This window comes from Amblyraja radiata, chromosome 34 (genome assembly GCF_010909765.2).
Source record: "Amblyraja radiata isolate CabotCenter1 chromosome 34, sAmbRad1.1.pri, whole genome shotgun sequence".
Classification (NCBI taxonomy): domain Eukaryota; kingdom Metazoa; phylum Chordata; class Chondrichthyes; order Rajiformes; family Rajidae; genus Amblyraja; species Amblyraja radiata.
This window is the reverse complement of record NC_045989.1, coordinates 17,904,762-17,920,843: the sequence shown is the minus strand read 5'-3', so window position 1 is coordinate 17,920,843 and position 16,082 is coordinate 17,904,762. Positions and strand designations below refer to the sequence as shown.

The 16,082-nt window shown below is 41.1% G+C and overlaps 1 protein-coding gene across 4 annotated transcripts in view; it reads left to right on the top strand.

Moving 5' to 3' along the window:
• arnt2 (aryl hydrocarbon receptor nuclear translocator 2) overlaps positions 1 to 16,082 on the top strand; it is a 143,590-nt gene that overhangs the window by 50,383 nt on the left and 77,125 nt on the right. For all 4 annotated transcript variants that reach the window (XM_033050488.1, XM_033050487.1, XM_033050490.1 and 1 more), the window contains one exon: positions 7,929 to 8,005. In XM_033050488.1, coding sequence (XP_032906379.1) covers positions 7,929 to 8,005 — 77 coding nt within the window. The remainder of the gene's footprint in view (positions 1 to 7,928; positions 8,006 to 16,082) is intronic.

Sequence of the window (16,082 nt, the reverse complement as noted above, 5' to 3'; positions counted from 1 at the left end):
TCAAATGGAACTGTTTATAATGAAGAATACTAAGAATAATATTGGCTTTCAGTTTAAATGGATGCCATTCCCCTGCAGTCCACCCAACAAATCACCAATAAGTTTAAAATACATTAATTTCCTGTATTCTGCCTTTGTTCACTCAACAGCTGTTTTCATATTCTATTCAAGTACGTAAGAATTAGGAACAAGAGTAAGCCATGTGGCTCTGTGCCTGCTCTATAATATATCAAGATTATGGCAGGTCTTCTACGGATCATCACCACAGTATTCAGAAATCTTTTGGTCTATGGATAGGACACGGCCACTGAGTCTCTATAGGTCTCCATGGAATAGAATTCCAGATTATGTCCCTGTGAGTCAAGACATTTTTCCTCATCTCAGTCGTAAACAGACAACCACTTATTCTGAAACTCTGACCCCTGGTTTTAAACTCAGTCAGGGAAAACATGTCAAACCCTTTAACAATTTTGTGGGTTTCAAGGACTGATCTTATTCTTCTTGACTTCAGCAAAAATAGACCAATCCCCTCAATCTCTCCTGATGCAGCAAAACTTCCAACATTGGAACATAGCAAACAGGATAACAATTTTTAGATAACCCCTATTTATTCACAAACCCCTATTTATTTATCTTCAGCTCGGCCAACGCCGGTCACATTATCCGGACAGACGGCGGGGAATCAGGAGCAGATGCGAGGCATCGCCGATGCTCTGGAATCCTAGCCGGCTGCCGTCGAGCAGCGGGGTCGAGGATGCAGTGCCCGACTCGGGGAGTAGAGGTGCCAGTTCTTCCAGCGGCGTGTGGAGGGGTAACAGCTACCACGGGTCGCTCACCTGTCGGGGCTGCCTCCTCGACCCCGCTGCTCGGCGATGGCCGGCTAGGATTCCAGAGCATCGTCGATGGCTCGCAACGGCTCCTGATCCCCCGCTGCCTGGCCGGATAATGTGACCGATGTTGGCTGAGCTGAAGATAAATAAATAGGGGTTTGTGAATAAATAGGGGTTATCTAAAAATTGTTATCCTCATTGTTAAGTCTAGAGGATTGTAACGTGCCTAATTGGAAAATTATCCACCCAATGGTTGGAATCCAAGATGGTGGAAAGCAATGGGGCAAAAGGGCAGGTGTTACCTGGGAAGGTGCCGTAAGGTGGAGATAGAAGAGTGGCCTAGAGTGTGTTCAATACATTATGTTTGGTCTCTTCTAAGACATGAATGAAGATTGTAAATAGTCAGGCCACAGCACTGGTGCATTCTATAGGTTGCAGTTTACTCACTTGCAAATGACCATTTTATCCCTATTATTCTGTGCTTAATGACCAGTTGTCTGTTCATAGTAATATATCGCCCTTATCCTCATGTTTCACACAGAGGATGGTGCATACATGGAAAGAGCTAAGTGGTAGAGGCAGGTACAATTACAACTTGGGGTGTTACATCAATGGGAAGGGTATGGAGGGTTATTGGCCAGTAGACAAGTGGAACAAGCTCAATTAGGCAACTTGTTCGACATGGACAAGTTGAACTAAAAGGTCCGTTTCTGTTTGTGTTGCTCTATGACTCTGAATCTGTTCCTTTTATGTGGCACAGTAAGTGCTTTTTAGAATTCAAACCAATACACCCACTGGTTCCTCTATATATCCTGCTGATTCAAATGCTCAAATAAATATACTAAACATGATTTCTTTTGCAATAAAATCATTTTATGCTTTCCCAAGTGCACTGTTGTTGCCTCTTTAGTAATGAATTACCATATTTTCCCAGCAACAGATGTTAGGCTCACTGCGCTGTGGTTCCCTGTTTTTTTCTTTTCTCTCCTGCCATTGAATACCAATGCTGCATTTCTTTTCTGTTTTACAAAATGTGCTCAATCCTAAACCCTCTTACTTTGATAAACCTTTTGTTTTAATCTCATTCTGTCTCTTTCACATGCTGGATACTGCAGAGGGGGGGGGGGAGATTACAAAATATATAACAGAATATGCTGTAAATAGTGAAAACAGTAATAAAGTTGATGTTTCAGCTCGATGAGGTTTTTGCCAGAACTGGGACAAGTTATGAGCAAAATAAAGTTTCAGTTGCAGAGAACGAGAGAAGAAACAGCCTGAAGAAGGTTCTCGACCCGAAACATCGCTCAGCGGGACAGGCCGCATCTCAGGAGAGAAGGAATGGCTGATGTTTTGGGTCTATTTTGTGTCTATCTTTGGTGAAAAATAGCATTATTACAGCAGGTGCATGGGGATAGAGAAACAGGAAGAACAGATTCCTTACCGAAGGCAAGATAAGAGAAAGTTAGTCAAGTTGTTCACAGTAATAAAGTTAGCTGTGGAAGCCCAATGATATATAGTTGGATCTTAACTTATCTTATCTGTTATCAGGCTTTTTGAACGGTCCTTTCATACGCTAGGGTACTGTCTCATTCACCTCCACCCCATTGTGGGCATTGTACTTTGTCTATGGAACTGATGCACGACAATGCTGTGAACTGTATTCTGCACACTGTATCTTCTCCTTTAACTATTGGACGTGCTTGGCTTGATGGTATTTATGTTTGGTATTATCTGATTTGATTGAATACCATACAAAAAGCTTTTCGCTGTGACTCGATACACGTGACAATAATAAACCTAACCTAAACACAGATGGATCCCCTGCCATCAATAGAACGCGAATTTGTTAGAATTGCACTTGTGTCACTGGTTATTTGCCAGGCATTTTAACTTAATTTCTCTTGCCAATTTTGTACTGCATACCTTTGTAAAGGAATTTTAATTTAAGATTCAAGTTTCAGACTTGAGTTTGTCACCCTGAAATTGATTGGAATACTTTTATCCAGTGAGGTCAATCGTGTGGTTGTAATACAGTGTAAGCAACGCTCAGGCTAATGTCTCTACTTCATTTTCTCATCGATCAACTGGGTCACATCCCTGCTTCAGAGAAACTGTTCAAATTAGATTTGATATTATGTACCCAATAATCCAGCCGTGTAATTGTTGGGACTTCATGCCGATCCACATAACTTACCTTGATCAGTCATACAATGCTCCAGAACTTTGACACTTATTTATTTGTACTTCTGCAATAGCTTTGTAATGTTAATAACTATTTGGAAAATTTGCATTGTTATTTACATCCTTATCAATCTTTGGTTCAAATTTGCATCCAGTGTATTTAACTAAAATCTATGTTTAATAATAGTTTAATATTAAAAGCATAAAATATAAAATTGGAATCCTGGATTATTTTTCATTGGAGCAAACCTTAATCAATTACAATAAAGAGCCCATGTATTCTTGGGAATTTATTCTTATTGCAGTTTCTCAGTGTTTTCAATTCTTACTTTTCCCTGTCATGATTCCTGATGAATAATAAATAGTTTCAGTTTGAAATGTGCTGCCCTATGTAAAGGAAACTAGAGTTATGGCAACTTCCTGCTTCTTATAGAGTGGTGGAGGGAAGCAGCACAGAAACATGCTCACGGATCCACAGTAACTATTGACCTCCCATTTTTACACTAATCCTAACCAAAGTTATTGTCTCACACACTCCCATCAAAGTTCCCTGGATTCCATCATTTACCTATAAATTTGGAGCAACAGTGGCTGATTACTCCCGTGTGTTTTTGCACAGTGGGAGGAAATCTGAGCACCTTGAGGAAACCCCGCGGTCACAGGGAGAACATGCAGATTTCACTCCGTCAGCATTGCAAGTCGGGTCCGAACCCAGTTCACTAGAGCAGTAAGCCAGCAGCTTGACGTGCTGCCCTCAAATGGTTCTCTCCTCATATCATCTTTCCTGGCCCACTACATCTAATAGCTGGAAGTAAGCTTTAACAATTTAGATTTTATTTTTTAACTCCTTTAAAAGGAATTTATTTCTTTGAGCTATTGGAACTAAAAACATTAAAGAATGTTAGCCAATTAAACTCAGCTGAGAGAAGTTTGTTTGTGGAGCCCTGACCACAATGAAATAATAATCTGTGCATTTGGGTTTCTTTGAAGATCTTGGTGCTCAGAGAATTCTTTTTCTAATCCATTTGGGATTTTCAAGGAAATTTTATATCCTTTCAGAAATTTTCCTAATTGGATTTGATTAGATATGAAATAAACATTATACTTCAATGATGGAGAGGCATGTTCTTATTCCCCTAGTACAAGTTGAATGTTTTGAAAATATTGTATTACATTCATGCTTAAGGAAATTAAAACTTGAAACCGACATATCTTTTTAAGAAGAGGATCAACATCAATATTTGTAGGACCATTACTATTGAAAAGCAATTAAGGTTGGGCATTTAATAAAGTGCCTATTGGATTGCCAATTAAAGAGCACAAAGCCGCTGTTGGCATGTTGAATATTTCCCAGATTCAGATATCCTGACTAAGGCACCAGAATTTGCCCACCATTTTGTGGAGTAGAGATGGTGGAGGGAGTATTGGGAGTGAAAGGCAGAGTTTGAAGAGAGAAATGATGGAGGGGGCAGGGCATCAGGAGAGACGATCAACAGTGAGATTTTGGTGGGTGGGAGGGTGACTAACAATCAGCGCATGGTTGGAAAGATCAAAATCGTGCTCAAAACCATGCAACTTTCTGGGCAAATAATGGGACAAAACACAAGAACAGGCATTGGAGGCGTAGGGGTGGTGATTGGTGAGTGAGATTAATTATTTAAGGGTGAAAAATTAAAGTTAAATGATTTTAGCTAAAGAAAAGTTATTATCTATAAGAGATGAATTTGACTCATTGCAATGGTTCGGATAGGGTCAGAAGTTTAACAAACACTAAAAGAGGCCTCAGCTCTTGGTTTCACTGTTTGAGTTTTAACATTGCAGAGGAAGTCTGGATAGTTGAATGCTCTACTGTCAGTGATGTGATGAAGGAACTGGCAGGTACATGAGAGGCCAAAGCTGGAGGAATGCAAGTTTTGTATGACTATAACTGCAGACAGAAATTCCCTTCATTCCCCTTGAGTAAGGACCATAAAACTGTGGCGCTGGCCAAGTATGCTATACTGTACAGTTCATCAACAAATTGTTTTTGCATTTAGTGAATATCCATGAATTTGCAAATAATATTCCACTTTTTGCTTAAATTCTGTGAATCCAGCAAAATACATAAACTGTTTTCATTTTGAAAGTATTTTACAGTGATTTCTCAATAATTACAAACTTTTAAAAAATTGATAGGTATTGTGAGTTAAATAATGGTTCCAAAATTCCAGTCAGTTGGCCCATCAATATATGCTTTTTGTCATTTGTCTGGTTCTCATCAAATGCTAAATTGAAAAATTGAGTCTATTTTGGGTTGAATTGAGTTTTTTAGGGTGACCTTCCTCTCATCCCATATTCATAATGATTGCAAAGAATGTGGTGTTCACACACTACAGAAATATGGAGAGTGAATTTGTAGACTGCAGGCTGAAGGCTGAATTTGCAAAGCACATGTCTGACCTTTCACTGGACCATTCAGTCATTGTATTAATGGACTGTAGTCATTAGTTGCTGGACAATGATTGGGTCTAGATGTGTGAAGTGAGGCTGTCAATTTATTTTATGTTGGAAAGATTCTGCTTCGTGCACAGATGTTTGCAAGACCCAAAATGTCACCTATCCCTTTTCTCCAGTGATGCTGCTTGACCCTCTGACTTTAGCATTTTATGTCTATCTTTTGCAAGATTATTGGTGGACACCACCCCCCCCCCCCCCCCCCCCCCCCCCATCCTTGAAATTTCACACAGCCATTTTGACTGATGCACCAAACATTTAATTGTGCACATCCAGTTGTCCTTTCAGAGAGCTTTGCTGAAGGACTTGTCCATGACCTCACACTGCTTCACCTGGTTCTGCTGTATCCTTTACCCCAGCTCGGCCTGATGGCCACTGATAAATCGCCAAGTGCAGATCCTGCCTTTATATTAACCGATAAAATATCTAAAATGTCTGTATTTAACTTGGTAAGTTTCAGAGTGAGTGGAACATACTATGTTCATCACATGGCATCTATCACCTGACCAAGTGGGAACTTTTCGCTACCTGAAAAGAAAAATACACAAAGGGTAGGGTAATGGGGAGAGAAAATACAAATTTAGCCTTGCATCATCTGCGGCTTGTAAAGCAGAAGAGGTTATTGGGAGAGGAGGAAGTGGGACGTGACAAGGAAGATAATTCCAAATGGTCTGGGTTCTGTCCCATCACTGGCACTGGAGCCTGTCACGGCCATTGCTATAACAGTCAACATTTTCACTTCTGATTTGAGCTGGGTAGGTGGATTTGGTGACTGAGCTAGCTGAAGCTGTTCTTGTTCCTGGCCGGTTTATTGATGATAAGATTAATTATTTGCCACCTTCTGAAAGGGTGAGAGTATTGTGTTCGGATGTTACCTCTGCCGTGATTGATATAGCTGACAGTGTAGGTAGTGAGATGTCAGAGTACCAGTGAGTGTATGGCAGGCATTTTACTCTTGGCTTCTAGCTCTGATACATAGGTGGCTGATAGGACTTGATAACGTACTGCCTGACCTTGGCACTTGTGAAAGATCAGGAAACAATTTGCAGCATCATAGCCTGGTCCTTGAAGTTTGCCTCCTTCCACTTCCACTATGAACCTTACTATATGTAAGATTTCCAGCCTGTGCAGTGAAGGATCTTTCTCTTCTCCACGGTCTTACACTTGACGACATAGAAGGATGTTCTGGAAAGCTTTGCTGCTCATATTTTCTATAATCTTTCCCATTGATCCTCTAAGACAGAAGGAAGGACTTCTGTATTCAAAGATACACTTCCTGTAAGAGGTGCGGAGATGGTTTTAAGTAATGCTACCTAACTAGATCTGCCACTCGCTTCTCACTATTGAGGAGAGTCCAGGACCAGAGACGATAGCCTCAGAATAAAACTACATTTTTAGGAAGGAGATGAGAAATTTCTTTAGTCAGAGGATGGTGAATCGGTGGAATTCATTAGGCTGTGCAGGCCGTCAATGGATATTTTTAAGGCGGAGATTGATAGATTATTGATTAGTAAAGGTGTTATGGGGAGAAGGCAGGAAAATGGGCTTCAGATGGCAAAATAGATCAGCCATGAATGAATGGCAGAGTAGACTTGATGGGCTGAATGGCTTAATTCTGTTCCTATCACTTATGAGCTTATGAGTAACAGGCCAGAAGTTGTGTGTTAAAGATCAGAAAACAACGATACATGTTAATGAGTTACCATCACAAATTGTGTGTGCATAATACATTGGGGCAAACAAGCACTTGCTTCCAGTTACTATTTTCTAGCAAATTAATGGCCCTGTCCCACGGTACGAGTTAATTCCAAGAGCTATCCCGAGTTTGCCCTGATTTAAACTCGGAGATTTACGGCAATGGCCGCTCGTCGGTACTCGGGGCTCTTGTGGACATTTTTCAACATGTTGAAAAATCTTCACAAGTCTTCCCGAGCTTACCTGCTGTTAGCGAGTCTTCCCAAGAACCTGCCGTTAGCGTTACGAGCCGTTAAGAGACGTTCCCGAGCTCCGACGTACCTGCTACGTTCATTCTCCGTGCTTACCACGAGTTTGAATTTTTTTAAACTCGGGAGAGCTCTTGGAATGAACTCGTACCATGGGACAGGGCCATAAGCCAGCCTGGAAACAGCCATTGCCACTTGTCCATGTTTCCAGTTTTAACTTAGTTCCCCAAACTGCATTGCCATTCGCAGGAAATGTTCTTTGCAGTGTATCATGTCCATCTTAGCATTGCTTTATAAGAAACATATGATGTCTTCACATTGTTTGTTACTGCAGGGTGTGTACTAGTTGAGTGGGATATTTTGATATTTTGCAATTTTATTTGGCAATTGCAGTACAACCATACAATTTTGCTGAAGGGTTCAGAAATAATAGCAGTGGTATTTCTTGGTAATAACAGCATGACATATTCTTGTTTGGCAGGAATGACGATTCCAGAGGAGGACTCGGATGGTGGACAAAGCAGTAAATTTTGCCTCGTTGCAATTGGACGCCTTCAGGTACTTGAATGTGAGAATTGAGGAAATCATATGGTTGTAACCTTTTATCAACGGGCTTTTTATCAATCCATCTTCAATCTGATCACTAACCTCTGTTGCTGAGAGGGAGGCCAATTTTGGGTAAAACTCTGTGCGGCCCTTTCCCCATCCAGATTTCAAAAGCAGTTGTGTTAAATGGGGTGGTTTTGCAATCTAGGTCCATCTTATTTCGACACGGCTCTCTACATCAGAAAATATTTTCCGAGAAGCCCTGTTTTGTCAAACTGAAACAATAAACTGAGATTGAATTTTTATAATTGTAACAATATATGAAAATCTATTTGTCTTTCATTATTTATCACATGATGGTGTTTTAGAAATATTAAAATGCAATTTCATCGTTACATGATTGTTTCAAGAGCTATTTAAATAAAAATAAGTTCATGAGTCAAAGGAACAGTATTAGGCCATTCAGCCCACCGAGTGTACTTAACCATTCAATCAATGCTGCTCTATCTTTCCCACTCAACCCCAAGATCTCAATGTGGTTGATTGTAAATTAGAAACATCATAATGGCCAATTTTCTGATTAAAAATTGTTTTTTTTAAATTTTTTAGTAGGCAGTTGGTTAACATAATAAAATTCCATTACCCTTTAAGCTATGCATTTAAATCATGCCATAAATACGGGCTTCTCCTGTCAGTTGTAGCTGAGACTCATGTACCTGTGTATACTATTCTGTTGTTTGAAAAAACTATCCAATTTACCTAACTTCCCCCACTACATTTGGCTTCAATCCTTCAAGTTTCTCATTTTCAAGTGCGTATTCAGTACAGATTTTAATGTCACGGTTGAATGTTTCACATCATCATTTTAGCATTGCAAATTGCAACTCACTGTAGATGTCTCACCAGCTATATCATGAGGTCATCATTGATTCGAGACTCATTTGGACCAGCCATGTAAATATTGTGGCTACAAGAATTGTCAGAGGCTGGGTAACATGTTCATATTTTCTTACAATGTAGAAGCAGGTTGTTCAGTCCACTGAGTTTCTGCTGTTCTGCTGTCTCCTGACAAGCCCATGGCTTTTACACCATCCACAGGGCTCGAATCAGGAGTGTGACGGAAGACTCTCCACTTCCCTGTTAGGACACAACACCAACTGTATAATTTGGATATTTTACTCTACTGGTACAGTTTAGAAGTAGCTTGTTAATTTTATTGGTTTACTCTAAGAAAGCTGTTAGTTACTTTTTCATCATGCTTGTGTGCGAAAGTGAATTCAGTATTTGCAAGCCATTAAAACCTGGCCTGGAGGACTGAAGATCACTGCAGTCTGATCAATGGATTTCAGCCAGGCTGGAAACAGCCATTGCCACTTGTCCATGATTCCAGTTTTAACTTAGTTCCCCAAACTGCATTGCCATTCACAGGAAATATACTTTGCAGTGTATTATGTCACATTTACTAGCTTGTCACCATCCAGGGCAAAACAGTCTGCACCTTAATCCAGCCACCCTCAGCATGCATGTTTATCCACACCAGAATACACAGGCTGCAATGTGTACTATCTACAAAAAGCACTCTCACTCCCTCCCTGATTTCACTCCAGCAACCTTGACATCACTGCACAGTTCAAATTCTCCTTATCTGCACCTATTACCCCAACAAATATCATGCCTCTTCTCCATTTCCATCCTGGTGCTGTGCCTGGATTCTCAGCTCCCCACATTGCTCTTCATCTTTATTTTACTGCTGGTATTTGAAGCAATTGATTCTGCAGAATGGGAACAGGAATTTCCAACATTGTAAAAACTGCAGGACACAATGCATAGCAATATGCGATAATTGAAACAGCAGGCGTTTGAGTGATAGAGGTATGGGAGTAGAGACTGGTTCATGTGGAGAGAGCCCAGAAGATGCTTGTTGCCCACATCTCGTGCACATAAGTAGCATGTCTAAAATTATCCTTCACTTACTCTAATCTCTTAAAGTTTGCTTTGGATGATTAAATTCTCAGTTATAGTGGATTTTTTTGTTGTGCAAAGCAGTCTCCTGCTGTACAAAATCCAGCACTGCTAATGCTTTTCTTTTTAGAAAATATGTTGATACATATCTGTGCTTTCCACTGATAGTCTCATGTTTTAATGATGTTTTATATTTGGCATCCTTGCTCCCAATCTGTAAAATTTTCCTGTCATTCTGCTTGTTAGATGGTATTTTGATTTGATAGTTTACATTCTTCTATTTTAATTGGGGGGGAAAAGTCCAGTGTACTTTTGATGTTTCTCCTAAGCCTTAAAGCTTACGCAATTTATTTTCAAGTAGAAAATGTAGCCACAGCATGTGTTTTTAATATCAATTTTAAATACCTATTGATCCCAAAACAGCTGCCAGTTGAATTTTTTTGCACGTTATCGTGAGTCTATTATTGTACACGCATTGAAAAGGGATCCAACAAAACCTACATCAGATATTCATTAACTTTGAATGGCCCCTAACACATGGTCATCCCCTTCTGGTATGTGAAGTTATGTTGTAAATATTTGTGGACAAAAATGATTTAATTTCGTAAGAGGTTTTGTTGAACTTTACAATTAGGTTATTATCATTTATTTGTACCCTTTCAAATAGTTCTAACACTGCACATTATTTTTTAATTTAATACTTTTGAATCATAGAACTATACAGCAGGGAAACAAACCATTCGGTCCAACTTGCCCATTTCGACCAGGATGTTCCATCTGCAGTAGTCCCACCTGCCTGTGTTTGTCCAACATCCCTCTAAAGCTTTCCTATCCATGTATCTCTCCAAATGTCTTTTCAGTGTTGTAATAGGAACTGCCTCAACTACCTCCTCTGGCAGCTCACTCTATGTACCCACCACCCTCTATATACCCACCACCCTCTATATACCCACCACCCTCTATATACCCACCACCCTGAGGCAGTCTTAGACAATTATTTATTTGAAATTATACATCTTCCCATCTATCTTGGTGAATAATCCTCAAGTTGTCAAAAGTTCCTTTTGAAAAATATTCATTTTCATGATCTACGTGTACTTGGCAAGGCTAGTAAATATTGCCCATCCCCAATTGACCGTGAGAAGCTGATTATCTGTTATCATGAACAAACTGTTATGAATGAATAGCGCCTGTCCTCCAATATTTAGAGCCAGTATCAATGAAGTTTCTAGTTGACATTTGTGTGCCTCTTAGAAGAGAACCTGTTGGCGGTGATTATCTCAGGCACCTTCTGGTAACGTTTGTAAGCTTTGATAATTTATCCAAGTTCCTGATTTTCATCTTTCAGTTCAGGCAACAAATACTAATAACCAAGCACAATCCTCTCATTCACATTCACAGGAAGACAATGATTTAATGGTATCACTACAAAACAGAAAACCTGGTTAATATTTATCTCTTCCATAGCTCAACCTAACTGAAGTGAAGTACGGAACAGAGTATCATCTAGTGATGGTCTAGTTGTTTCATTGTAGGGCAATCTTACAGCCTAGAAGATGTCAGGTCCTTTCAAGTCTATTAAATCTATGATGATTATCAAAAAAATACCCTGTCCCCCCCCCCCCCCCCCCCCCCCCCCACACATTTCCTTGTAACGCTTCTAGTCTCACAGGCCCATCAGCCCCATCCTGATCCTCCTACCACTCATCTATACGGTGGTGTAAACGGCAGCACCCAGGGAAAGCCTACAGATTGATTGGGAAAATGTGAAAACACCACAGAGACAGTCGCTACTGAGGCAGACACAAAATACTGGAGTAACTCAGCCGGACAGGCAGCATCTCTGGAGAGAAGGAATGGGTGACGTTTTGGGTCGAGACCAGACTGAGGCATCTCCTACTGAGGCATTTGGGCTGAAAACTGGAGCAAGGTGGAAGAAGACATTGGACCCCAGCACTGATGGATAGTAAAGGATAGGATGGGATGAGGTAGTGGTCATGGGAGCCCAACAACAATAGGTATTCAGATGGGATAGGGTAGGAGGATATAGGAACCCAGCAGTGATTAGTGGGAAAGGATGGGATGTGGGCACTCATGGATGGAAGGTGGTGACATTGGCTTTGGGACCCTGTCGCTTTGGGGCCCAGCAGTAATGGATAGTTGAAATACAGAAGTCTGCTGCTGCTGGAAATCTGAAATAATGACAGAAAATGCTAGAGATACTCAGCAGGGCAGGCAGCATCTGTTGGAGGGGCAAATGTTAGCTCTTTTTCCTTCCAGAGATGGCCTGCTGAATATTTCCAACATTTTAAGGAACTGAACTTCGGGAGGTAACGGGTTCCATGGAGTGGCATGGATAAAAGGTGGTGAGGAGGCACAGTGGAGCAGTTGATGGAGCATTTACCTTACAGCACCAGAGACCTGGATTCAATCCTGACCTTGGGTACTGTCTCTGTGGAGTTTGCACATTCTCCCAGTGACTGCATGGGCCTCCTCCCACATCCCAAAGGTGATCAGGTTGGTGGGTTAATTACCGCTCTAAAATTAGTGATCTAGTGGTAGCAACTGAACCCAGCTAATAGTGTGCGGAGAATTAAAAATGGAATTAATGTAGGATTACTCCAAATGCATTGTCGATGGTTGATAAGACTCAGAGGGCCTGTTTCTGTGTTGTATCTCTCTATGACTTCTCTTAGTTTTATGTCACTAAAAAACAATGTGCAGTTACATTTCTAGACAATGATACTGACATTAGGGGAAAAAAATGATGTTGCAAAAGAAAATTGTTGCCATGCTGCTGCTTTTCTGGAAATGTTTCTAAATTTATAACGCATTGCGTAGAAGCTTAAATAGAAATAGTAAATAGGAGCATGAGGATGTCCCATAATTTTGCAGACTAATCTTTACCATGTGCCTTACCACAAGAATTCCAAAAATCCAAAATGCCGATTCTCTGGTTCTTTCTCATCTATTCTGCTAGTTTCTTCCTCACAAAATTCTAATAGATATATTAAGTATGATTATCCTTTCACAAATACATGTTGACCATGTCCAATCCTGTCATTCTTCACCATGTTCTGGTATATCTTTTACAATGGACTCCACTATTATCCCCGCCATCACTGTCAGGCTAACCACATTATTTATCTCTAACCCCTTTTTTAATATATTATGGCTGCATTAGCTACCCTCCAATCATAGAAACATAGAAACATAGAAAATAGGTGCAGGAGTAGGCCATTCGGCCCTTCGAGCCTGCACCGCCATTCAATATGATCATGGCTGATCATCCAACTCAGTATCCTGTACCTGCCTTCTCTCCATACCCCCTGATCCTTTTAGCCACAAGAGCCACATCTAACTCCCTCTTAAACATGGCCAATTAACTGGCCTCAACTACCTTCTGCGGGAGAGAATTCCAGAGATTCACCACTCTCTGTGTGAAAAAAGTTTTCCTCATCTCGGTCCTAAAAGATTTCCCCCTTATCCTTAAACTGTGACCCCTTGTTCTGGACTTCCCCAACATCGGGAACAATCTTCCTGCATCTAGCCTGTCCATCCCCTTAAGAATTTTGTAAGTCCCCCTCAATCTTCTAAATTCTAGCGAGTACAAACCAAGTCTATCCAGTCTTTCTTCATATGAAAGTCCTGACATCCCAGGAATCAGTCTGGTGAACCTTCTCTGTACTTCCTCTATGGCAAGAATGTCTTTCCTCAGATTAGGAGACCAAAACTGTACGCAATACTCCAGGTGTGGTCTCACCAAGACCCTGTACAACTGCAGTAGAACCTCCCTGCTCCTATACTCAAATCCTTTTGCTATGAATGCTAACATACCATTCACCTTCTTCACTGCCTGCTGCACCTGCATGCCTACTTTTAATGACTGGTGTACCATGACACCCAGGTCTCGTTGCATCTCCCCCTTTCCTAATCGGCCACCATTCAGATAATAACCTACTTTCCTGTTTTTGCCACCAAAGTGGATAACCTCACATTTATCCACATTATACTGCATCTGCCATGCATTTGCCCACTCACCCAGCCTATCCAAGTCACCTTGCAGCCTCCTAGCATCCTCCTCACAGCTAACACTGCCCCCCAGCTTCGTGTCATCCGCAAACTTGGAGATGTTGCATTCAATTCCCTCGTCCAAATCATTAATATATATCGTAAATAGCTGGGGTCCCAGAACTGAGTCTTGCGGTACCCCACTAGTCACTGCCTGCCATTGTGAAAAGGACCCGTTTACTCCTACTCTTTGCTTCCTGTCTGCCAGCCAGTTCTCTATCCACATCAATACTGAACCCCCAATACCGTGTGTTTTAAGTTTGTATACTAATCTCTTATGTGGGACCTTGTCGAAAGCCTTCTGAAAGTCCAGATATCACACATCCACTGGTTCTCCCTTATCCACTCTACTAGTTACATCCTCGAAAAATTCTATAAGATTCGTCAGACATGATTTACCCTTCATAAATCCATGCTGACTTTGTCCAATGATTTCACCACTTTCCAAATGTGCTGCTATCCCATCTTTAATAACTGATTCTAGCAGTTTCCTCACTACCGACGTTAATAATAATAATAATGGATGGGATTTATATAGCGCCTTTCTAGAATACTCAAGGCGCTTTACATCGCATTATTCATTCACTCCTCAGTCACACTCGGTGGTGGTGAGCTACTCCTGTAGCCACAGCTGCCCTGGGGCAGACTGACGGAAGCGTGGCTGCTAATCTCCGACCACCACCAATCACTCACACACATTCACACACAGGCAAAGGTGGGTGAAGTGTCTTGCCCAAGGACACAACGACAGTATGCACTCCAAGCGGGATTCGAACCGGCTACCTTCCGGTCGCCAGCCGAACACTTAGCCCATTGTGCCATCTGTCGTCCCGACGTTAGACTAACTGGTCTGTAATTCCCCGTTTTCTCTCTCCCTCCCTTTTTAAAAAGTGGTGTTACATTAGCTACCCTCCAATCCTCAGGAACTACTCCAGAATCTAAAGAGTTTTGAAAAATTATCACTAATGCATCCACTATTTCTGGGGCTACTTCCTTAAGTACTCTGGGATGCAGCCTATCTGGCCCTGGGGATTTATCGGCCTTTAATCCATTCAATTTACCTAACACCACTTCCCGGCTAACCTGGATTTCAGTCAGTTCCTCCATCTCATTTGACACCCGGTTCCCTGCTATTTCCGGCAGATTAGTTATGTCTTCCTTAGTGAAGAGAGAACCAAAGTAGTTATTCATTTGGTCTGCCATGTCCTTATTCCCCATGATCAATTCACCTGTTTCTGACTGCAAGGGACCTACATTTGTTTTAACTAATCTTTTTCTCTTCACATATCTATAAAAGCGTTTGCAGTCAGTTTTTATGTTCCCAGCCAGTTTTCTTTCATAATCTATTTTCCCTTTCCTAATTAAGCCCTTTGTCCTCCTCTGCTGGTCTCTGAATTTCTCCCAGTCCTCTGGTAGGCTGCTTTTTCTGGCTAATTTGTACGCTTCATCTTTTGTTTTGATACTATCCCTGATTTCCCTTGTTATCCACGGATGCACTACCTTCCCTGATTTATTTTTGTGCCAAACTGGGATGAACAATTGTTGTAGTTCATCCATGCAGTCTTTAAATGCCTTCCATTGCATATCCACCGTCAACCCATTAAGAATCAATCGCCAGTCTATCTTGGCCAATTCACGTCTCATACCCTCAAAGTTACCTTTCTTTAAGTTCAGGACCCTTGTTTCTGAATTAACGATGTCACTCTCCATCCTAATGAAGAACTCAACCATATTATGGTCACTCTTGCCCAAGGGGCCACGCACAACTAGACTGCTAACTAACCCTTCCTCATTACTCAATACCCAGTCTAGAATAGCCTGCTCTCTCGTTGGTTCCTCTACATGTTGGTTTAGAAAATTATCCCGCATACATTCCAAGAAATCCTCTTCCTCAGCACCCATGCCAATTTGATTCACCCAATCTATATGTAGGTTGAAGTCACCCATTATAACTGTTTTACCTTTGTTGCACGCATTTCTAATTTCCTGTTTGATGCCATCCCCAACTCCACTACTACTGTTAGGTGGCCTGTACACAACTCCCACTAGCGTTTTC